Raw genomic sequence first — 24,123 nt, 5'->3', positions numbered from 1 at the left:
TGTGTGTGTGTGTGTGTGTGTGTGTGTGTGTGTGTGTGTGCTGATTTGTGTGTGTATGTGAACTTTTTTTATCCAACGATATCTTTGGAACGAATCAACTGATTTAAACGTTCTTGGCGGCAATCGAAAAGTCTCACAAAGACTTGAAATGGATTAGATTTTGGAGTCGATCGGTCGTATAGTTTACAAGTTATACGAAGGTGAGTTCTTTCGATTGCCACGAAAACGCTTGAATCGATTGATTTGTTCCAAAGATATCATCCGACAAAAATTATTTTATTTCCAGTGAAATGTATGTTTTGCCGGTCTAACAGTTTTTTGAGCTCAAAAATTTACAAGCAATAATATTTTCGAGCTCCCTGAGCTCGAAATCAGCGGGAAGTTCTGGGGTTGTCTTGCAGGGTCAACCGTTTTTTGGATTTTTTTTTTTTTAATTTTTTATTTCCAAATATTACTGTTAATTGTTAGTGGTTGTTTACGCAATTGCGAGAATTTTAAATATAATTAATTTTATAAAATGAATTATTTAATGAAAGAAATTCAATTGATAGTATTGTCGTGTAAAAAATATTAATATTAAAATTTTTAGGGTAAAAAATAAAGGGTAGAATAATTTTAAATAATACTCACCAAGTATTATTTTAAAATTGGAGAACCAAGTGATGGATCTGGCTAAATCTCAACCCGCAGAAATGACAATAGACTACTGTCAGATAATGAATCCCTGTTCACCCTCTTCGTGTTCTAAAATCCGCCCTCAGGCTTTTCATCCCCCTCTTCTACAATCTCTCTCTCTCACTTTTTTTTTATACTATTCTCACTTGTCTTTATTTAACTTTGTTTTTTTTTTTTCTTGCCAACAGCACACTTAGCGTACTTAAAGTTTTTAAATCAACAATTAAAAATAGTATTTTTATATAACTAAGCTAATCATTTTAAATTAATAGATTTGATTAAAAAAAAATTAAAATCGGTAGTTTAGATCTTTTACTAACTACCCTTCACTCAGATTTCACCCTCCTTTAGCTCTTTTGAAAAAAATAAGAATGTGACCGAGTAGGCAAGCCACCCACTTAATGCTAATGCCCCTTTTATTGGTCAAGACTCGTTGTCGTCGTTGATTTAAATGTTCGCTCAAATAAAATTTAGTTTCATTTCAACATCAAATAAATTTTTTAGTATTTATTGATCCTCAACTACATTTGCTTATCATAAAAAAAATCAAGTTTGATTTAAATCTAATTAAAAATTTTCATTGAAAAAATGTAATAAAAAATTTTGAGGTAAAAAAAATATTGAGTGACACAAAGATAAAAAAAGTGTATTGAACGGGGTTTTTTTAGATTACTCGTTTGACAATAAAAAAAAGTTTGCGAATCGTGTAATTCGAATTTAAAAAAAAATAAAAACTAAATAAAGCCATCGAAAAAAAATTTTTAAAAAAATATTGAAAATAAAATAAAAATAGAATGAAGAAAAGAAAAAAATAATAATTTTTTTTTAACTATATAAAAATGAATGAGGCTTGTGTATGTGTAATCCGGATGAGGATTAACGTGTAAAAAGTGACGTGTGCTTTCATAAAAATTTTCAAAGGAATTTTTTTACGTCTAATGAAAAAAAATTATTTATTCTTTTTTATTGTTTCTAATCAATATAAAAATTTGTTAATACTTGACATTTATTACCAAGTATTCGATTTTTTGTAACTAATTAATTTAATATAAATAATTATTGATGACTGAAAAATATCAAATCAATAATTGTATACCTTCTTTTGTAGACGGAAAAAAGTATAATGAAAATATCGATAGGTATAGAAGAGGTGGTTTATAATAAAATATAGAGACAATGACGGGTTTGTGTTTAGATCTTAATTTAAAATAAAATATTAGAATATATATATATTCATTTTATATATTTAAACTTTATTACAAAATATTATCAAGTTAAATACATAGAAAGGAATATAATTTTTTAATTTTTTTAAACCTCTACAGTATCATATACAATATTTATATTTGTTCATGATGGATTATTTCTATAAATTTAGTATTAATGCACTGAATAATCAATTAGTTAAATATTTAATTAATTATCATTAATCGCATATTATTTAATCATAATTATTAATCAGTCGTAGTTTTGTATCTTTTATTAAATAATATTATTATTAGTACTATTAATAATTACTTTACGGAAGAAGAACTTAAATCACATACCTAGTTTAGTTTTGATAAATGTTAATATAGTAAATGTGTAATACCGTATACTTTTTTTTTCTGAGTAAAAAAAAAAAAAATTCTAATTTCAAATGAAAAAGATGATATTTTTCATTAGAACTGGTATGGTAATTAAATAATTATTTAGTTTAGGCAGTATCATTGGTTGTTTTTTTTTTATTTTTAGTATTTTTTAAATCAGCGCTTGAGGCACGTGTTTTAGAACGTTCTTGTTCCAATTGTGCATGCAACAATGTTACTTCAGATGTTAATTCATCTCTTATTTCTTGTAATTTTGATACTTCTGCTATTACTGAAGCCTTGTCTTTCACTGGAAATGAAAAAAATATATATACATATATATTAAGGGTGTGCGAATAATTCGAATTTATGAATTATTCACAAAGTCTTAAATCATATGAAAATTTTTTTTTGAACAAATTGAAATTGTAATATTTTTTTCAATAATTCAAATTTTTAACAGAGGTAAATATAGAGCTCAGACATGAATCTACAGAAAAATTTTTTTTGGTTTTTTTTAAAACTAAGCTCTCTATTAAATAAAAATTGAATATTTGAAAGCTCATCACAATTTTATCGATTCGAATCGAGTAGTTTGAAAAGTTACAAATAATTTAAAAACTCTTGAATTAGACAATTCAAATTTCGAATCGAATAGTTATATTTGATTCGATTTAAACACGATTTACACAACCCTAATATATATATATAAAACAATTAATAGTGTACATTTAATGAAAGAATAAATAACTTACTTTCACCAACAGCTAAAATACCACATAGTTTTTTATTTCTTTCTTTTACTTGAGATAATTCAATTTTAAGCTTATCAATTATTGATTTCAATTCTGATATCTCGGTATCACGTTTCTCAACTTCAACTTTCAATTGTGCCAATGATATATCATCATCAAGTTTATTTAAACGTGACTTTAGAATATCCCGTTGTTTGTTGTTAATTAATTCTTGTTTTGTTTCTTTGTCAATGCGATCAAAAAATTCAACATCTGACTCTATAATTAACAGATTTATTAATAACAATCACAGTATCATTCAATTAAATATGATACTAAAGTTAAACAATAAATTATAAAAAAAAAATGTTTGAAAAAATTTTACCTATAGTTTTTTAACTTCCCACTAAGAAAATTGGAAATTTTCAAAAATTTGGGAAGTTATTGGTTTCAATCCGATTTTCGAAAACCGAATTTCTATCAGACTTTGACGTTTTAAGGTTTTAGGAACTATCCTGACTAATTCCACGATGATGTCCGAGTGTATATATGTATATATGTAAATATCTATAACTTTTGAACGGATGAACCGATTTTGATCATTAAGATGTCATTTGACGCGACCTGTTAATATCTAGAAGCCGTGAAAAATTGGGATTGATCGGTCGAGTGCTTTCGAAGATATTCTAAAAATAAAATTTTTTCAAGAATGTTTTTTTTAGATAACTTTTAATGTGCTCAATGGATCGATTCCAAAATTTAATCAGCTCTAAAACTTTATAAGCCACGTCGAATGCCACCTCAACCATTAAAATCGGTTAATTCGTTCAAGAGAAACCGTTGTCGAATTAAAAAAAAAATGTTTTTTTAGTATTTTTGAAATTTTTCAAAAACGACTCGATAAATCAATTTCAAAATTTGACCAGCTCTAGAACTCAACAAAACGCGTCGATTGCCACCTCAACCGTCTCAATCAGTCAATTCGTTTGATAGATGTAGAAAAAATGGTAAAAAACGTTATTTTTTTAAAACAAAGGCATACAAAAGAATTTTCGAGCTCGGAAATATATTCACAATATCGTTTTCGAGCTCAAGGAGCTTGAAAACAGCGGGAAATTTTAGGGCTGGCCCGCAGGGTTACCTGATAGACCGATTTTTCAATTTTCTACATGTGCATATTTTTATTTTTTTTTTTAAAATTAAGTTGTTGAAAAAAAAATTCGAAAAGCTTTAATTGTCTGCTATCTTCAGGATCATAATTAAATGACAATACTAAATTACCTTTAGTCTTTTCTTGAGAATTTGATTCATCAATGACATCATTATTAGCAGTTAAATTATTGAACTCATCCAATGACATAGTAGCAGCTTTTTTTATTTTACTCGACCCGGTTGATTTTTTACCAGAATCATCAGGACTTTTTTTCAAATTATTTTCCTTCTGTTCTTCATAAGCTAACTTTGATAAAAGTAATGCTTCGTGTAGCTGTTGTTTATATGCCTCTTCAACAGACTAAAATATAATTAATTAATTTAAATATAAAACAAAAAATTTATATATAAAATTACCATCGAATCTTTTTCTTTCCATTGTTCCCATTGTTGAGTTTCTTTTTCAGATTTTTTCTTTTTGTTTGGCTAAAAAAGTAAATGAATCAATGATATATGAAATTTCAATATTAAAAAATAAAAAATTACCTTTGATTTTTTTTTATCATCTTTTTTAGGCTGTGCTGAAGTTTTTTGTACTTGTAGATTACTTTTATTATTTTTATTTTTTAATTGTTTGTTAGTAAGATTTTTATCATTGTTATTAATATTATTAGTTGAGATTTTTTTATTTTTTTTTGGTTTACAATCGTCATCATCAATAGCAAGTACTGCAAAACGGGAAGGCACTGCGGTAGCCATTATTTATTAATAAATATTAATTTATTTTTATTCAATAATTAATTAAACCGGCATTTAAATTAAGTATTATTTATTTTTAAAAAATATCATTTATTTTGGAGGTTACCGTATCACAAATCAACACCAATCAAAACGCCTGCGCTTGTATGTCGTTGTTTAGTTGGTTCATGGAAAAATGGACTATTCTGTTTTTTTTTTTTTTTTTCATCTATTCTCCATGATGATACATGTATATGTGTACAGTCTTTTGTATACATATGTAGTATGTATCATGGAGACTACATGTCATAGATTTATAAAAATATTTGAACAAATTGTAACGTCACGAAAATCGTCCAACTTCCTGATACAATTCCATAAACAATTAATATTTTTTGAAAGTTTATAAATCATAGGATTAATTGTTAGAAATTTGTTCATTATATTTTGAGCAAAAAAAAAGCCAGATAATATATGTAAAAATTTTCTATACTAAATAATCATTTAATTATTTGAAACATTTTTTAAATAAATAATAATAAATTAATTGTATAATTGCGGCGGTGTTGATAAATTTTTATTAAACAGGGGACCAATAAATAATAATTCATCAAGTAATTTATTATATTATTTAGGAAAAGTCATCAAAGATTTGGTTAAAAATGTTATCAATAAATTTCTGAAGTTTTGACAACAAAAAAATATATTTTTAAATATTCAGCTATCAAATAATTAATAATCGACAGTCGACCTATCGAACTCTATCTAAACTATATATAACATATGTACATTTAATATAGTATAGTATACACTATACATATAAGTCTCATGAGTCGCATTGCACTTTGGGAAATGCGACTTGACAAAAAAAAAGTAAAAAAGCCCACAAATTACAATAAACAGTTAAATAAATAATTAATCAACGTTAAAAAAAATAATCATAAGTTTATCAGTGTCGTGTAAATAAAATAAAATCTAAAATAATAACTATAATAATAATAATAAACATTAAAATATAATATTTGTTCATTCCGCCATTCGGGTTTTCAATCGGCAGCCAGTGTCTATTTTCATCAAAAATAAATATAATAAATAAATAAATATTATAATAATAATTATAAAAATATAAACAATAACTAGGTTAATAAATAATAATATATTTAAATAATAATAAAAGCATGTAAATATTAAGTACATATATCAATACAATATATAATAAATAAATAGTTTAATTGAAGGAACATTAAAATGTGAAATTGCAAGCGTCGGAACGGAGAGAAACGGACTGACGACGACGACGTCCAAGGCAAGTCCTTTCATTTTATTTTGTTAATTACTATCAAATAAATACCTTTATTGTTTGGTAAACATCTTTATTATAATAATTTATAATAATAATAATAATAATAATCATAATCATAATCACAATAATAATAATTATAATAATTAAAAAATTTTGATTATTGTTGATAAAATATAGACACGAGTTGGAAAAAAAAAATGAATGCGTTAATGGTAAAATGATAATTAATTTAACCGGCAATAATTATAATGATATTAATAAATGTGTTAATACAAAAGTAAATAATGTTTTAATAATTGAATAATAAATAATAGTAGTGATTATATGATTGTTTGATAGATTATTTATTTATTTATTTGTTATGATAAACTAAGAAGTGAATTGTGTAAGAAACGATAACAGACGCGGGATTATTTTCCCGCGATTTCAATATCCACCATCATACATCATCATCGTCGTAGTCACAAACAATTTTTAACATTACAACAACTTTATTATGGTTATTATACATATAATCGAGTAACTACACTATAATTTTTTGGGAATTTTTTTTCGACCGATAGTTAACCTAAAATTATTATTTGACAAAAAATTGCATAAACGCTATCTGTTTTTTTTTTCTTTTTGTTAGTGCACTGGCCTCATGTTGTCTTGAGAGATTATTGCTGAGTTGCTATTTTTTTGTCTAGGTGATAGAAGATTGGTGATTCTGTTATTTGAAGTTGGAAGTTAGTTCCAAATAGAACTGGCCTAGAACTGGTCAAAATGTGCGACCAAACAGAGATTAAGTACGAAGATGAAGAAGTTGTCTGGGTTAAACTTGGTGCTTGCTGGTGGCCTGGACAGGTCACGGGTTATGAAAAATTGCCAGAGGATATTAAAATTGAGTTTGATAAAAAGGGTTTGATTGCTGCTGTTAAGTTTTTTCAAGAAGATAAATTGTAAGTATTTTATTTTTAACATTATTTATCAATAATATATGTATATATTATTTAATGTGAATAATTATTTTTCAGTGAATATGTTAAAAATTTACAACAAATTTATAAGTACAATTGTAAAAAAAAGGATGATTTTATAAAAAAAGGCTTTGGTATGTTTTTAATATTTAAAAAAAAAAATTTAATACTTGAATTATATAATTAAAAATTACTTAAAATAATTTTATTCATGATAATTATAAGCGATTAATTTTTTTTTTGTATGTTAGATAAATATCGTTCAAAAACAAAAGAAGGTTCCAGTTACATGGATAAATTCCCTCAAGATATAGTGATGGCTGAAAAATTGACAAATGGAGATCCCAACATCCTCAGAACACCAAAATTTTCTCCAGAAGAAAAACCAGACATTTCATATCTTTTTGGCGGAGACAAGAAAGTATCGAAAAAGAAAAAAGACAAAGATGACCGAAAATCATTTAGCGCAATAAGCCCTGAAAGAAAAATAACTCATCCCCGATTTCGTGGTCCTAGTGATCATGAAATTCGGATTCGCGCGAACCAATATACGTCATCCAGTCAGCCGTCAACACCTGATGGAAAAACTCCGAATTACAATTGTCCACTCTGTTCATTTACTTCAACTCGTGTAAATGTTTTAATTTCTCACAATCGCAGTCATCGATCTACTGGCTGGGAAAGTCCTCTGTTGCGTTCTCGCACTTCTTTGACACCTAAGACGTCCCGTCCTCATACTACGGAGTCACCCAAACGCAAGTACGTACGCAAAACTAAAAGTTTGTCTGCAAAATCACCGATTCTTAATGAAAAATTATCAACAAGTGAGACTGTTAAACGTAAATACAATAAAAATACAGATAATAAAGTGATAAAAAAGAAGAAAACAGATCCTGAGTTGAGAGAAAAATTATTAGCTGACTGGGATATTGACTCAAGTGATGAAGATTTTGATAATTCATTAAATAAATCTGAATCTTTTGACGACAGTCCGTCTAAAAACACAACTATCAATGTCAGTGATAATAATAAAAATAATAATTATGATGATCATAATAATGATTTGCTGATGGAAACAGACAAATTATTAAAAGATACTCAACCAAACGATTTGAAAAAAGGCATTGAAAATAAATTAAAAGATCATAATGATGATGATAACAACAAAGTTGAAAAAGATGATGGAAATAATTTAAATATAATTTTGCATGATCAAGAAAATGAATCAAAGGATAAAAAAAATGATTTTAAAGAACAAAACAAAGACAAAGATAAATCAAAATTTTCTTGCTTTGATTTTGATGAAGATGAACCAGAACCTCCAGTTACAATACCGGTCCGGAAATTGGGGCGTGTTTTTGGTGATAAAACTTCATTAAAGAAAGAAATAATAAAAGAATTTACAAAAAGCCAAGCGTTGGAAAATAAACGGGATGAAATTAATAAAGTTGTCACCGATGATGACAGTAAATTAATTGAAGAAATGAACAAAACAGTTGATGATGTAGATAATTTGATGGCTAAAATAACGGAAACTACATCGGCAACAAAGTCTACAAGTTTCAAAAGTGATTCAGTGGCTTTTGATGGTAATGGTGATGATGATCGTGATGATGAAGCCGAAGCTAAAGCTATTAGTTCAAGATCTGCGGCATCAGATACTTTAATATTGGACTCAGAATCAGATTTGAAATCAAATGCATCAGATACTTTACTTTTGGGTTCCAATTCGGATTTAAAGTCTGAAGCCTCTGGTTTATCGGAATTGGGTCCCGTTACATCTGAATTGGGATCAGTGGCTTCAGAATCACAAGATTCAGCTTCTAAATCAATGGGATTAGATTCTGATAAAACAGAATTGAATATAAATTTGGTGAGTGATCAAGTAAATCAAGTAGAAACAGCTATGGAAGTTGATAATAAAGAAGAAGAACTTGAAATTGTTGAAATAATTGAAACAGAAGAAGATGAAGAAGAAGAAGATGAAAAAAAAAATGAAAAAGAAGCAATTAACGAAACACCACTATCAATAGCATCACAATCACCAAAAAAGTCTTTATTAATTCCGAAATCACCTGAAAAAAAAGTTATTGTCACTCATATGCCAGATATGGATCCAGAACGAGTTACTATTGAAGAAGAAGAAGAAACTCTTCCAATATCTCAGCTCTCTCGGACATCATCCAGAGCCACTGAGTCTGGAAGTCTCTGTAACATGGGATGGTCACAGTTGAATGAAATAATTGGCAGTACGCCAGCATCTAAATCAGCTAATAAAAATCAATCTTCTATAACAATTCCTATGAAGCGAGGCCGTGGACGTCCACCAAAGAATCCTAAGATCGATTCAACTCCCAAGTTTAATCGTAAATCTGCTGTCGTTAAAAATTCTTCAATAAAAATTGATGACCAACCAAGTACACCAGGTACTCCTGAATCTTTTGATGAACGCAAGACTTCGCTATCTGAATCAGATACTGATAGATCACATACAGGAAGACAACGAAAACCAAATAAAAAATATTTAGAAGATGCTTATTCGAGTCCTGGTAGCAGTAGTGGGTTTGCTGTTAAAACAGATGACAGTCAATCGGAAACTGAAGATAAAGGAGCAAAAGTGGTAAAGAAAAGACGAGGAAGACCTCTTGGATGGAAAAAAAATAAAAATAATAGAAAAGTTAAACCTATTGAAGAATACGAAATGTCTGATCAGACAATTGACAGCGCTGAAGAAATAGTTAGTGAGTCTATTGAAGTTACTCAAGTTGAAGAAAGAATTATTGATGCTGTTGATAATTGTAAAAATCTTAAAGTTATGGAAGATATTAAAGATGTTAAAAATATTAAAGACATTAAAGATGATGATTGTATTATTAAAAATGATAAATCTCCGGTTCATTTGACAAATTTGACTTCAGCTATTGAAATACCAAGTCCAATAATTGAAATACCCTTAGTTGCGAGTTCTATTGATGCATTGACTACCACTAGTAGTAATATTTCAGGTCATTCTGTTGAAGTTGATATTGATATTGATGATCAAATTGGTCCAGTAGCTCCTGAAGCTGTACCAGTTAATGTCAATGTTGATGTTAATGTCGATGTTGACGTTGATTATGAGGCACGCAAACAAGATGAAGTTGATCGTGCTGCACTGATGAATGATCTTGAAGATAAAGATAATGATAATGATACTATTGCTAATAATAATGCTGACAATACACATGAACGAATTGATATTTTGCCGCCTAAAAAATCACAAATTAAAAAATTTGAATTGTCACAAATTGATGAATCACAAATTGATTTAGAAAATGAAATTAAAAAACATGTCGATGACGTTAACGAGATTAATGAAAGTGAGGAACCGATTCAAGTTGAAGATGAAAAATTTGAAAAACAAAATAATGATATACAGATAGAAATGGATATTGAGGAAGAGAAAACTGATATCATTACCGATACTTTTGAGATTGTAGATAAAATTGATGAGAATTCACAAGTTTGTCAACCAGAAACTATTGATACAGTTGAAAATATAGTTCAGAATAAAGCTGAAGATAAAGTTTGTGAGAAAATTGAGCAAGTGACTGAAGTCATTATTAATGAGGAAAATAAAATACAAGATGATAAAATTCAAACAACTGAAGATATTGAAACCGAAGTAGTTTATAACACTTGTAAAGAACAAGTGACTGAAGTCATCATTAATGAGGAAAATAAAATACAAGATGATAAAATTCAAACAGCTGAAGATATTGAAATTGAAGTAGTCGATAACACTTCTAAATTAAATGATAGTACTTCAGCATTAGTTGATAAAGCCTTAGAACTAAATGATAAAACTTGTGAATCAATGGATACAGTAGAATCAATAACTCAAGTTATTGAACCAGTTAATCATAGATCACCAGAACCAATTGATAATGATACTTTAGAGTTAATTGATAATGCTACAGAACATGTTGAAAAAACATCTGAATCAGTTGATAAAAATTTAGATTTAATTGGTGAAACAGAATTAGATTCAGAATTAATAAACAAAGAATCATTGGAAATAACTACAGTAATTGATAATGATAAATCATTAGAAATTATTAATAAACCTACAGATAATGAATCAATAGATTTATTATCTGATAGTAAATTTATAATAAATGAATCATTAAAAAAAGATGATAAAGTTATTGAATCAGTAGAGATTCCATCAGTAGATATTCCATCTGAATCAATACAAGTTAAATCAGAATCAATTGATAAAGTATCGGAATTTATAGAAACTCCAGCAGAAATTGAAGCTGCGTCAATAGTATCACCATTCACACAATCAACACCATTATTAACTGATGAATCAATTGAATCAACGATACCAGTTAAAAAACGTGAAAAACCTCGTATTATTGAAAATGTTCAATTAAAAGAACCAATGCATATTTTAAAATCAAAATTACTTGAAAAACCTAAAGGTAAACATAAACTTATTGATGATGATAATAAAATGGGATCAAAAGCTAAAATAATAAAATTAGATCCTAGTGTTAGACGTTCAAAAAGTAGTGGAACAATGTCATATGGACAAAAAATTAAAGTACTGAAAGCTGCCGATGCTAATGATAAAAGAATCCAAGAATTGTCACAAATAACCACGTCATCAGTTATTAATCAAAGAGTTGATGAAACTGTTAGAAATGTCGAGACAATTGCTGTTATTGCTGAAGGTGAAAACGAAAAATTGATACAACAATCATCAGCGAGTCTTGAAGATATGGATTTAGATATTAATTCAATACCATTTGTAATGAGCGAAGATTTAACCCCAGATAGTATTGAGCAGATGCCTGTTGTTATTTCATCAATAATACCAACATCAAATTCAGAAATATCAAGTCAAGATTTAAATATATCTTGTACAACTTCTTCTACAGTTGAATTTGGTGTTGGTTCTACAGGATCAATATCATCACCTGTTACACCATCAGTAGTACTTGGTTCTAGTACAGTATCATTACCACCATCATCTGAATCAGGTGCTATAGTATCTGTACCAGCTTCAGGAATTAATAAAATATCTCAAACACTAGTTTCAACGTCAACAATTACATTACCACGTGCAGCTCCAGCATTAGCACCAATAACTCCATCATCAGACATTGAAACAATAACCGTTGATTCAAGTCCAAAAAAGAAATGTCCAACGTCTCCAGCAATTTTAAAAACAAAGCCCAAAGCTAAACCCACAATAACAAGTATAAAAACGATTTCTCCACCAATAACTGGAGGTATTAAGAGTATAAAATTTCAAAACACAAAATCACCTACTGCTATGGCTTCTAAACATTCTGCCAGCAAGTATGTTATTGTTCAAGCAGGAGCTGGAGGCCAGCAAATGCGTTATATGATTCATGGAAAGCCTCGATTAGGTACAAAAACAGTTGTATCGGCAGGTAAACCAGCAGCTAATCCTCAAATAGTTTCTCAGGGTGGTAAAGTTGTAATTCTTACCTCTCCACAATCTGGACAAGCTAAAATGGTGCCATTAAAAAATTCACTTGGAGCAATTAAAGGACAACAAACTTACGCTGGAACTAGTAAAACTACTAAAATCGATACACCAACAACATCAAAATTATCAAGTCCTAAATTAGTTAGTTCTAATTTATTGACCAACAAACCTACATTAACACCTATAACAAGTCCCAAAACTATTATAAATCCAACTATTATAAAAGGAGGTGTATTTACATCATTAACTCCAAAGATAATAAATCAAAAGTTAAAACCTGGTACATTAATTTCAGGAAGTCCTAAAACTATTTTAACATCTATACCTGGTAAAATTGTTACTGGTAGTATGGTTCCTGGTAAAGGTACAGTGCTTACTCCAATAACTGGACAGCAAGTAAAAGCTATTGCTGCTAAAAGTCCAGCTAAACCAGGACAAACAACTTCAAAAGTTACTTATCAATTACAAAAAGGACTGCCAATGGTTACCAAGATGCAAAAAATAGTACCGATTTCATCTACATCATCTACAGCAGCATCTTCGCCATTAAAAAATTTGAAACCCACAAATATTGTTATGACACAAAAAAATCGATTGCCTAAAAAAATAATTAGACAAGCTGGAGTTGTTAATCAATTACCGGTAGTAGCTAATCCATTAAACAGTTCCAGTCCTAATCTTAGTCCCAATCCTAGTTCGGGTTCCGGTTCTAGTTTTCAAGGAATTGATAAAATGGGTAAATTACCACGAGGACGTGGGCGTACGAAAATTCAGCCAGAGAGTCCAGGTATTAAGTTAAAATCATCACCAAAACCATTTAAAACTCTCCCAAAGATTAAGTCTAAAGAATTAGTTACTGATGCTAGTAGTGCTTCAGTATCTGGTGTAGCATTCCCATCAACTTCTCTTGGTTCACCTTCTGAATCAGTTACTCAAATTGAAACTGCTCTAAATGCGCCTGTGAATGCTCCAACATCGGGATTAGTTACTCCAGCACTCAAAACAACTACGGTAGATGCAGCAGAAATACAGAAACTAACGTCAGTACTAGAAGTTAAAGAAGAAAAACCAGTACCACAAATTATGGCTTTACCAACTGAAAGTTCTGATGGCACTCAGACTTACGTATTGGTTACTATTGATGATCAGGGACAAATTCAACCACTTGATAATAATGCCTTGATGTCATTAGAAGGAACAACTCAAAATCCTGATGGAACGCGTACTCTTTATATTGATCCAGCTTCTCTAGGTGAAGCTGGTAATTTGGACAACATTGTTTTACAATTTGATAATTCAATGGCTCCTGTATCATCAATATCATCAGCTCCAATTCCAACTTTAGCTACTAGTGACTATACACGTAGTCAAGTGCCTACAACAAATCAAGATATTTTAGCAGCTGCTCTAGCAAATACTGATTTCCAGCAAGATATTTTACCAGAAACTACTGCCAGTTTGACTTCTGGATTGACATCAACTAGTTTAATCAATCAAACGATTCTCCAGTCAACAATTATTCCCACATCAGATCCAATTTCATCACCGTCAGTTCTTGAGACTTCATTGACATTAAATCAACCAATTATGACACCGCTTGAAGTTCCAAGCAGTTTGTCAATTCAAATTAATGCTTCAGAAACATTAAACACTCTTGCTCATCCTGTAGTTCCAATTGTAGATACTGGTGCTCAAACTTTACAGGAATTACCTATTACAATAAATAATCCAACCATTGAATATATTAATAGTAAACTACCTGGTAACTCCATGCCAGATATTGGAGAAATAGATACACCTGTATCAGCACCAGTATCAATACCAGTAGTATCTAGTGCTGATAATTATCTTGTAATACCTAGTATCAGTGATAGTGGAACAGTATCCTATGCTGTTTCAATACCAGATAATATTAGTATTGATAGTACTGCACCAACTCCCTCTATGCCAATTATTGATGACGGATTTAATGACAATCAAATTCAGATTAAAGTTCAGGTCCAGGATACTCATACATTTAAACAATCTACTCAAGTAATTAACGAAGATGATAAACATGTAGTACGTGATATGCCTATTGTTGCTGATGAAATTTGTACACCTATGGAAGTTGATGTTACTGAAACTGTTAAACAACAAGGAGATGAAATTGATAATCAGACTCAACAAGTTGAAAATATTAATGACCAAGTTGAAATTAAAGTTTCTCAAGTTAAGGATCAGGTTACTGAAATTCAAAATCAAGTTTCTGAAATTCAGGATCAAATTTCCGAGATTCAGGAACAAGTTTCTGAAATTCAAATGCACGGTGAAATTATAGAAGAAATTGTCAATAATCAAGTTCCAATAATTCAAGATGTACAACAAATTCAAGATCATGATATTCAGGAACAAGTACATATTCACGATCATGTTGAACAGGTTCAAGAGGTTCAAGAAATTCAGGTACAAGTAAATCAGGATCAGAATAAAAATCAAGATAATGTTTCTGAAATTCAGGATAAAATGTTTATTCAAGAACAAAAACAAGATATTCAAATACAAGAAATAAATAATGAACCTGAATCAACAGAAGTTGAATCTATGGAAGTTCAAGAGTCAGAACCATCACAATCTTATGAACCATCAATAGAAATACCAACTCAGTCTAAATTACAATCAACAGAAGCATCACCAATTACTTATGAGGCCATGATTGATGATTCTGAGCCTCCAACACAGTCTTATGACGACATAAAAGCCGAAGCCACTCAATCCTACGATAATGCACCAACACAATCATTTACTGAGGATCAGGATACAAGGATCGATGATCCCAGTTTTCCTACCCAAAGTTATGAAGTAGAAAAACCAGATAACAATGTTGACGTAGACAGAATTATTGAAACTGATGGTGAATTAAGTCAAGAAGGTAATATTCCATCCCAATCAAATGACATTGATAGGATTGGAACTTGTTTTATGAGCAATGACAGAAATTGTGGTAACATTGGTGTAGCCAGTGGAGCCAGTGCTAGTAGTGCCAGTGGTTTCAATGAAGACGAAACAGCTAGCTCTTCATATGTACCTGAAACTCCAGAAACTCAAGAGCGGGATCAAGATCAGGAAAGCGCGATTAGTACATCATCATATGAAATTCCGACATGCGAAGAAATAAATATTGCTTCATCAAGTGTAATTCCTGATACTAGTATTGACGCTGAACACATTAGTATTCATAACAATGGAGTGCCTGAAATTCCAACTTCAAGCTATAATTTAAATCCTGACAGTAGCTCTGGTGGAAGTGTCGACGCGGTGCCTAGTTCTAGTTATGAAGATAATCAAATAGAAAGAGGAGTAGTTGAGCAAAATGTATCAACAAGTTATCAAGTTTCAATTTCTATGCCAGGATTAGAAGGAAACACAAGTTTTGTCAGCGAAAGTACAGATCAGGTTGATCAACCTTCTAGTTACTATACTCCTCATACAGAGGTACGTTGACACTTATTTATATTTATTAAAAAAAAAATTATATATAAATAGATTAATAATAAATTTATAATTACATAGGATACATCAGAAGCAACACAAAGTTATTTTGTACCCGAAGGACCAAGTCCAAGTTATCAGACCCAAATAGCATCACCAAGTTATTACGAGCCACCACCAGAGTCTGAAGCAACTCAGAGTTATTATTCTCAGGATAATAATCAACGTCCAAGAGACATTGAACAGCAATCTGCGTCTCAAAGTTATTACGAAGAGTCAACAACATCATCGTCAACAGCATTAGCATCAGCATCAACATCATCATCATCATCATCATCAACATCATCAAGAGTAGCAGTAGTAGGAGTAGGAGTAGGAGCAGGAGTAGGAGTAGCAGGAACAACGACAAATGACGAAGAACTGAGGCTTGGTCAAGTTGGTGAAGCAACACCAACGTATTCAACAGAAAGATATCCTGTTGATTATCATATTGACAATTCATCACCAATTGATAGGCATGATTTAGTTGAAAGTTCGGTATCTGCTACACCACAGCCTACTGAAAGGTAATACATAATTTAAATATAAATTTTATCTGTCATTTAATTAATTATTATTATGATTATTATTACTATTAAAAAAAAAGAAATATATATAAAAATATATATATATTTTTTTTTAATTATCATACGACAGTACATAAAATAATAATTATCTAATCTAAGTGTAAATAATTAAAAGGAGAAAAAAAAGTAAATAAAAATATATAAAAAAAATTTTGATTACGTACCACAGAGCTAAATTTAATAATAAAGAACAAAAAAAATAACTATTATAATTAATAAATTTAACGAGTGAATATAAGATTATATGATTAAGTAATAACAATTAATAAAATTATTACAAATAAAATTTATAAATTTAAAATTTTTGACATGAAAATATTTAATAAATAATATGGAAAGACTTTGATTTTTATGTAATTTATATATAAATAAATATACGTCTTTATTGGAATAATATTAAAACGAATAACAATTAATAATTATTAATGAGTAATAAATAAATATATATGATAAATTATAATAATATTTAATTATTATAAAAAATATCTTAAGTTTAGTAGATATTAATTAATTACTTTGATTGAATAAATAATTTTAATTGGTTACGTTTTCTGTATTTCCCGAATTATTATTATTATTATTATTATTATTATTATTATTATTATTATTATTTTTTATTTGAATTTGTTAGTATAAAAAAAAGGTTTATTTATATGTATTTATCGATTTAAATCTATTTAAGTCGATTTATATTTTACTTTAACCGATTAAAATCAATATTATAAGTGATTATAATAATCGATTATTTAGAAACTATCGACTTTAATATTGATTTAAACGGATGATTGATTTTAAAAATTTATAATTTTTGTAAAAGTCAAAATACAAATTCTAATAAAATATAATAGTAATAAAAAAAAAACATCTCGCACAATTTTGTTGAATAATTTACTCTGTGACAAAAAAAAAAAAATATATATATATATATATATATATATATATATATATATATATATATATATATATATATATTAAAACTTTAACGATTTTAATAAATAAACAAAATAGTTTATGAAATATAATTGTCTCTTATTATTATTATTATTTTTTTTTTTAATATAATAATTTGTAATGAATATTTTATTTAGAGTTATCGTATTGTAATTTTTTTTTTTTTTTTTTTTTTTTTAGTTAAACGAAAATTTCTCCAATAACGCAATATGTAAAATAATAATAATAATAATAAATGTAAAAATAAATGAAAATTTTTTTAATAGAAAATTTATACAGAAAAAATATTTTCTTTTATTATTATTATTATTACTGAATAAATAATGATTAATTATTGTTAGTTTATATAATTAAAAAATACATAGAATGTGTTAATTTTTAAGGTGTAGCTTATATATGAAATTTATTAAAAATTACAATAAACAAAACGACAAAAAAAAATAAATATATATATCTACATATATTTATTTAATTTTTTTTATTAATGATCCTTAATATATTTTTAGTTTTAACATTCATTTAATAAATAATCATTAATATATAATAAACAAAAATAAAAAACACTTGATTTGTCACGTTGCAGTCGCCTTTGGCTCTGTAATTAATGTTTCAAATATAATTACATATTTTCATCCATTTACATTAATTTTTAATTTGGTCAAACTACAATGTATTCATGTAAATACATTCTAGCAAGATCTTTATTACCAGTTTGCATATAAATAAGATGAATATTAAATGCAGCTTCACGTTTTATATTTAATAATTGTTCATTATCGGTAACAAGTTGATGGTAGGGTGCTGCTGGTGGATTTAAAGCTTGCTTATAAAAATTTAAAGCTGTTGAGAGAAATCCTAATTGATGTAACGCACGTCCGATATTATAATTAGACTCTTGTTTCATTTCTGGACCCCGTAGATCTGCGTATTTTTTCAAAAACGCTAAAGCTGTAATAAAAATTAAACAATTATAAGTTGATAAAATAGTATATTACACACCTCGGGAAGTAAATAAGAAAGCCTCAGATCACATGTTAGTTGACCTCGGCTTCGCCTCGGCCAACAATTACATGTGATATGAGACATTTCTTACTTTACTTCCCTAGGTGTGTAATATACTATTTCATGATACTAGCATCGAAACTTAAAGTTTCAGTGTCTACAGCCAGTCGAAACAATCTAATTTCAAGTCGATGCTGCAAACAACTGCTAACGAATTCGTAATTCACAAATACCTTCATACAGCAGGCAGAAACAAAATTGTTTCTGCCTGGTGTTAATTATATTTAATGTTCATTACAGCCTTATCACTCTCATTTGTTTACTTGTCACTTCATTTTACTCATTTCATTTTTTAAGTGACAGTTATAATTCACCGAATAAAATTAGTAAAAAATAAGTGAAAATAATATTTTATCTTATTTACTATTTAATAAGTGACTGTAAGTCACAGATTCCTCATTCTCTAACAGTTCTCGGCATCATCGGCTTGAAATTAATTTGTTTGTTACTGGCTACTGATATTGAAACTTGAAGCTCCGATGCAGGTAATTATGAAAAATATGGTGTGTGATTCAGGATAAAACACGATTTTAGACTGCGGGTGATGGCAGCCAACTTCAGTCTACTCTGAAATTGTATTGTTTCATCCCTCGTCGCACAACAAACTATTAACAGGGTGGCCACAAACCGGAAATATCGAGAATTATTAAGGTATTTAATGCAACCGGAAAATATCATGGAAATGTCAGAGAATTTTGAAAAGTATCCGAGATTTTAATTACGACAGCTAAAAAATTTTCAATAATACACTAGTTGCAGTAATTAAGTGATATTAAAAAAAATTTCAAATTTTTAAGTGATTTTCAAAAGGTTGTAACTGTAAATTTCTGAATCAGGGGAAAAAGTGAAAAACTTTACTGGAAAACCGAGAAATATTAGGGAATTTTGAAATCATTTCTTTAGGGCCACCCTGATTAAGCATCTAAGACCCCTGATTAAAAACTCCGATTAAAATCATTGAACTCTGATTGAAATTCTATCGGATTTAATAATAATAAATGCGTTAATATTAAGTAAAAAAAAAAAAAAATTAATATTTGAAACAATGAATAAGAAATTTATGAGGATAAATGAGGATGGATGAAGATGGGTGTAGATGGGTGGAGATCGGAGTCAATCGGAATTCAACGGTTTCAATCGGAATTTTTAATTAGGCACAGTTGTGAACAGCTTACATTGAGTAACAAGTTGATGTTTTTTAGGAGTAAACTTTTGACACGCCATTTGTAAAAAAGTAACTCCAATAAGCATCGCCAGAAGTGGATCTGGATACTCTTTAAAAAGGGAAACATAGTCATTCAATGCATATTTATATGTACCAGAAACGAGACAATTATTCGCATGTAAAATATGTATATAAGAATAATCATTTTCCCGTCCTAATAATCGCATTATAAAACGGTTGTGTCTTGTGTCATCAGCACGTTGAATAACAATATTTAGTATGTTCCACAGATTTTGTTTTTCCGTATCTCTAACTAATTCGCGGATAATATTATACCCATTGAAATAGTCATTGTTGTAAATACAAGATAACAAGCATAGCCAGATAAGATTACGAATCTGTGGTTCAAATTTTTTACAAGTTAAAGCTGTAAAGCAAATACGCTGCAATAATCCGTATTTTTTTAATTTATAGGCAGCGTGACATGCTTTGAGAAAGACAATCCATTCTTGTTCATCAGTTGGCTTATTTTCTGTTTCATGAAATGTGGGTCCACAGTCTTGTAGAGGTTGCGCAAATGAAAGACGATGAAGCTGAAGGCTCTCACAACGCTGTTTTACTGTCGTTGCCATTAAATAAGTAAGCTCGGATTTTTCTTTTATTTCTATAGAGTGACGAGAAAGAAGAAGTTGTACTGATTCAAGAAATTCATCGTAACGTTCTACTTTGTATAGAAGCGTTGTACGAATGTATAAAGCATCAACGTAAATTACTTGATTTAAATCTTGTACTATATTTAATAAAAAAGTTTTTATTATTAAATTTAAAAATAATAATTAAATAAACAAATAAATAAATACTTACAATTTTGGTCTAAAATATTAATTGCCCAGTCATACATTTTAAAGCTTTTGTATAATGTAGCCAATTGTACTTTAGCATCAAATAATTCTGGAGATAATTTAGTAACTATTTCATAAGCAAGTATTGCTTCTTTTAATTGTTTGCAACCAACATGACACTCTGCATATCTTAACCATATTGCAGGCATGCTGTACTTTTTACATCTTATTAATAATTCTAAAAACTTTAAAGCCTTTGAGTACTCTTGGACGTGCATCAATGCTTCAACAATATCAACAAATAAGTCACCAACATTTTCAGTCTCTTCATGAGCTAAAGCATCCATATAATTTTGAACATGCTTTGTAGATCCCAACTCAACCATAGCAACAATAAATTTAGCTTTTAAATCAATCGGCGTTTCGTCTGGTAGTGTGCAAGTTTCTATTTGTCGTTTATCATCAAATGGCGGTGGAAATGACGTAGATCCCGATGCAATTGCTGGCATAGAAGCTTCATAATATTTAACACCGATACCTGTATAATTTGTCAAAATATCTAAACATCTTTGAAATTTTTTAAGCTTTATCAAAAAATCAGCAAAAATATTAACTTCATCATAAGTTACGCGGTTTGGGCACTTGTTGAAAATTTGTTCCATTGAATTGGCTGCTTCTTGATAATTTTCTTTTTCTACAAACATTTTTGCCAATTCTTTTGCGTAGTGAACAAGCACATCACCATCTTCGGTGTCTAATTTTTTTAATAATTTTTTATAAGCTTTCACGTAAGCATCATCATCATTGTTACGTTCGTATTGAAGCTTCGCGCATGCATTGTACAGTGTTACATCCTTTGGATTTGCAGCAATAGCTTTCATATAACAAGTTATTGCTTGCTTTACATCACCATTTTGTAAAGACATATTAGCAAGATGTGTCCACTGTTCGCAATCTTTAGGTGACAAGTGGGCAGCAATTAATGAAAAATGAAGTGCTTTTTCAGGATCTACTGTCTCGTAAATCATAGCAAGAGTCTGATAAGCTTCTGGTGCTGATGGTACTTGTCTGTTATTTATAAATAAATCATTAATTAATAATTAAGAAGTAATTGTATTTATATAATTAATTCATTACCGTATTATTTCCATACACATTTGAATAGCAGTTTTGTGCTCGCCACGAGCAAAACGTAAATTAGCTTCACCCATTAAACCTTTCAAAGCTGTAGGTAAATTTTCTCGACGACGTCCTCGATTTCTTCTACGAGGTCTTTTTGTTTCCTCCGATTTTTTTGACTTTTTATTTCCATCAATCGAAATCCTGAATTCAAAAAAAATAATAATAATAACTGGTAAAGTCTAAAAAAAAGAAAAAAAAAAATTATAACAAAATACTTACGGTTCAGTAGCTGCAGGAGGTACATCATCAATACCTCTGTCCATCAGAGATGTAAATTCTGAAAAAGTAAGCTCACCATTCAAAAATTGTCTGGTCAAACGAGCTTCCTCTTCTGGAGTCATTACTTCATTGTCATCTTCATCAGATAATTGAATTTCATCAATCACCAAGTTATCATCTTCATTATTTTCAGCGGTATCATTGTTATTATTACCAGATGGTAGTTCACAAACTTCTAGGGTATTAGCGTCAACAAATTCATTAATATCAACTTTAAGTGCGGCAACTTGACTTGGTTCTAATTCTTCAATTATCACCGGTATTATTTCACTATTGGTTTCCATTATTATATCTTTATTCGTCTCTGATGTAATCAATGTATTACTTTTTTTATTATCCATATCTAAATATTAACAAATATATTAATAATATAACCTAAAAGATACTTGAAATCACTTCGTATGTACGCTCTTATGAATATAATTGTTGTTATATAGTTTCATGAAATGCTTAAAAGTTCAAAACTGCCTCGATCGCTCATATAATAGTAAAAAACAAGAATAAACAAATAACAATTAAAATGTAAAAATGATCAGTCAAGATTTCCATTCTCGTTATTTCAATTTTTCATTGATTCACTATATGACAAATTTTAAACCTTATTAATATTATTGTTTAGTAATTTAGTTGGTTTGGGATTCAAAATAAAGAGTGATGAGAATATGTATAACTAAATTATTTAAGAATGGTACAACTATAATATTTTTAATTTAAAAAAAAAAATAATTTTTCGAATCAGCCGCCTTCTGTATAGATATCGGCTATGTGGGTGCATAAGAGAGATCCGAACGAAAATGCAGCCAACGCTACAAATGCAAGAAAATTTAAAAGCAAAATTGATCAATATCAAAATATATACAAACTTTGATATTGCGGATAACTTGTCCCGAAATTTTTTTTAAAGTTTTTCTGACCAAACTAATACTTTTTCTTTTATTATTATTATTATTATTATTATTATTATTATTATTATTATTATTATTATTATTATTATTATTAATTATAAATCATAATAATATTTCCACGTTAAAAAGTTTTTGAATGTAATTTTAATTTTAATAATTTAAAATGTTTTAGAATTATTTTTGGAACTTAATTAAGACAAAAAATTTTTTACTTCCACTCTTTATATAAAAATATAATTACATAATTAGTTATAAGATAATTTGAATGATTGTATGGTTTCTGAAATAAAAAAAAATTTAATAAAAAATGTAATTAAAAAAATTATGTATTTGCAAAATTTTTTACATGGTTTTCTTTAGACTAATTTATTATTAATTACTTTATATCATTTAAGCATATTACAATAATATAAAAATATAAAAAAATTTTTTAAATTCCATTATAGCTTAAGACTTGATTAGCTAGTTTGTCAGTTACCTACCAAGATTTACTTTACCGACGGTTGAATTTTTGTTCGACGTGATGTGAATTGTCTCTTTTTTAAAAAATTTAGCTTAGATACTTTTTAAGAGTTTGTTATTCATACTATTTGTTTTTTTCATGTTGGTAACTAGATTTTTGTTCAATTATCACATTTTACGATTGAAGTGTGAGTGTCATATCAATTTAGAGTTTTTATTTTGATTTGTTCTTCATTTAGTGTAATATATAAGCTGTGGAATGTATATATTTTGATATTGATCAATTTTGCTTTTAAATTTTCTTGCATTTGTAGCGTTGGCTGCATTTTCGTTCGGATCTCTCTTATGCACCCGGCTATGTTCCGATATACACTGTGACCACTGTAAGGTGTGATCTCCGACATGCATTAAGAGCACTGAACAGTGCTCGCAGTACAATATCGGAACATGGCTATCATCACTTACTTTTACGACAATCACGCCAAATTTTATCGTCAGTATACCAGTGTGGACTCACTCGATATTGCCAAGTGAAGTTAACAAAAC

The 24,123-nt window shown here is 28.8% G+C and overlaps 3 protein-coding genes across 9 annotated transcripts; 1 reads left to right on the top strand and 2 right to left on the bottom strand.

Moving 5' to 3' along the window:
* Nucleotides 1-2,023: 2,023 nt before the first annotated feature.
* Nucleotides 2,024-5,059, bottom strand: LOC103574965 (G kinase-anchoring protein 1). The gene is made up of 5 exons (XM_014440339.2): nucleotides 4,676-5,059; nucleotides 4,547-4,615; nucleotides 4,259-4,490; nucleotides 2,999-3,256; nucleotides 2,024-2,553 (listed from the first exon to the last, which is right to left on the bottom strand). The coding sequence occupies exons 1-5, from the start codon at nucleotides 4,886-4,888 to the stop codon at nucleotides 2,372-2,374; spliced, it is 954 nt and encodes a 317-aa protein (XP_014295825.1). The 5' UTR covers nucleotides 4,889-5,059; the 3' UTR covers nucleotides 2,024-2,371.
* Nucleotides 5,060-5,705: 646 nt separating this feature from the next.
* LOC103574962 (serine-rich adhesin for platelets) lies at nucleotides 5,706-20,470 on the top strand. 2 transcript variants are annotated; one of them, XM_053738858.1, is made up of 6 exons: nucleotides 5,706-6,173; nucleotides 6,860-7,111; nucleotides 7,187-7,263; nucleotides 7,381-16,106; nucleotides 16,185-16,669; nucleotides 20,382-20,470. In XM_053738858.1, the coding sequence occupies exons 2-6, from the start codon at nucleotides 6,936-6,938 to the stop codon at nucleotides 20,398-20,400; spliced, it is 9,483 nt and encodes a 3,160-aa protein (XP_053594833.1). In that variant the 5' UTR covers nucleotides 5,706-6,173; nucleotides 6,860-6,935; the 3' UTR covers nucleotides 20,401-20,470. The 2 variants fall into 2 exon arrangements, with proteins under 2 accessions (XP_053594833.1, XP_008552757.3); XM_008554535.3 differs by having other exon boundaries at nucleotides 5,706-6,230.
* On the bottom strand, nucleotides 17,858-24,052 carry LOC103574963 (general transcription factor 3C polypeptide 3). 6 transcript variants are annotated; one of them, XM_053738863.1, is made up of 6 exons: nucleotides 24,043-24,052; nucleotides 22,151-22,553; nucleotides 21,887-22,072; nucleotides 20,772-21,817; nucleotides 19,918-20,697; nucleotides 17,858-18,628 (listed from the first exon to the last, which is right to left on the bottom strand). In XM_053738863.1, exons 2-6 carry the CDS (start codon nucleotides 22,549-22,551, stop codon nucleotides 18,339-18,341), a joined length of 2,703 nt encoding a protein of 900 aa, XP_053594838.1. In that variant the 5' UTR covers nucleotides 22,552-22,553; nucleotides 24,043-24,052; the 3' UTR covers nucleotides 17,858-18,338. The 6 variants fall into 6 exon arrangements, with proteins under 6 accessions (XP_053594838.1, XP_053594837.1, XP_053594835.1 ...); XM_053738862.1 differs by lacking the exon at nucleotides 24,043-24,052 and adding an exon at nucleotides 23,929-23,947; XM_053738860.1 differs by lacking the exon at nucleotides 24,043-24,052 and adding an exon at nucleotides 23,074-23,147.
* Nucleotides 24,053-24,123: the final 71 nt, after the last annotated feature.

Source organism: Microplitis demolitor, chromosome 4 (genome assembly GCF_026212275.2).
Source record: "Microplitis demolitor isolate Queensland-Clemson2020A chromosome 4, iyMicDemo2.1a, whole genome shotgun sequence".
Taxonomy (NCBI): Eukaryota; Metazoa; Arthropoda; class Insecta; order Hymenoptera; family Braconidae; genus Microplitis; species Microplitis demolitor.
This window is presented reverse-complemented; position numbering and strand designations above follow the sequence as displayed.

What these genes read in the sequence shown, in the direction of transcription:
- LOC103574962 (XM_053738858.1), top strand. Translation starts at nt 6,936, where the DNA reads ATGTGCGACCAAACAGAGATTAAGTACGAAGATGAAGAAGTTGTCTGG. An exon ending in TTTTATAAAAAAAGGCTTTG is followed by an intron (nt 7,264 to 7,380) that starts GTATGTTTTTAA and finishes TTTGTATGTTAG; the next exon opens with ATAAATATCGTTCAAAAACA. An exon ending in ACTATACTCCTCATACAGAG is followed by an intron (nt 16,107 to 16,184) that starts GTACGTTGACAC and finishes ATAATTACATAG; the next exon opens with GATACATCAGAAGCAACACA.
- LOC103574963 (XM_053738863.1), bottom strand. Translation starts at nt 22,551, where the DNA reads ATGGATAATAAAAAAAGTAATACATTGATTACATCAGAGACGAATAAA. An exon ending in CCTCCTGCAGCTACTGAACC is followed by an intron (nt 22,073 to 22,150) that starts GTAAGTATTTTG and finishes TTTTGAATTCAG; the next exon opens with GATTTCGATTGATGGAAATA. An exon ending in TAATATTTTAGACCAAAATT is followed by an intron (nt 20,698 to 20,771) that starts GTAAGTATTTAT and finishes TATTAAATATAG; the next exon opens with TACAAGATTTAAATCAAGTA.
- LOC103574965 (XM_014440339.2), bottom strand. Translation starts at nt 4,888, where the DNA reads ATGGCTACCGCAGTGCCTTCCCGTTTTGCAGTACTTGCTATTGATGAT. An exon ending in GGAAAGAAAAAGATTCGATG is followed by an intron (nt 4,491 to 4,546) that starts GTAATTTTATAT and finishes ATTATATTTTAG; the next exon opens with TCTGTTGAAGAGGCATATAA. An exon ending in TATTTTAGCTGTTGGTGAAA is followed by an intron (nt 2,554 to 2,998) that starts GTAAGTTATTTA and finishes TTTCATTTCCAG; the next exon opens with TGAAAGACAAGGCTTCAGTA.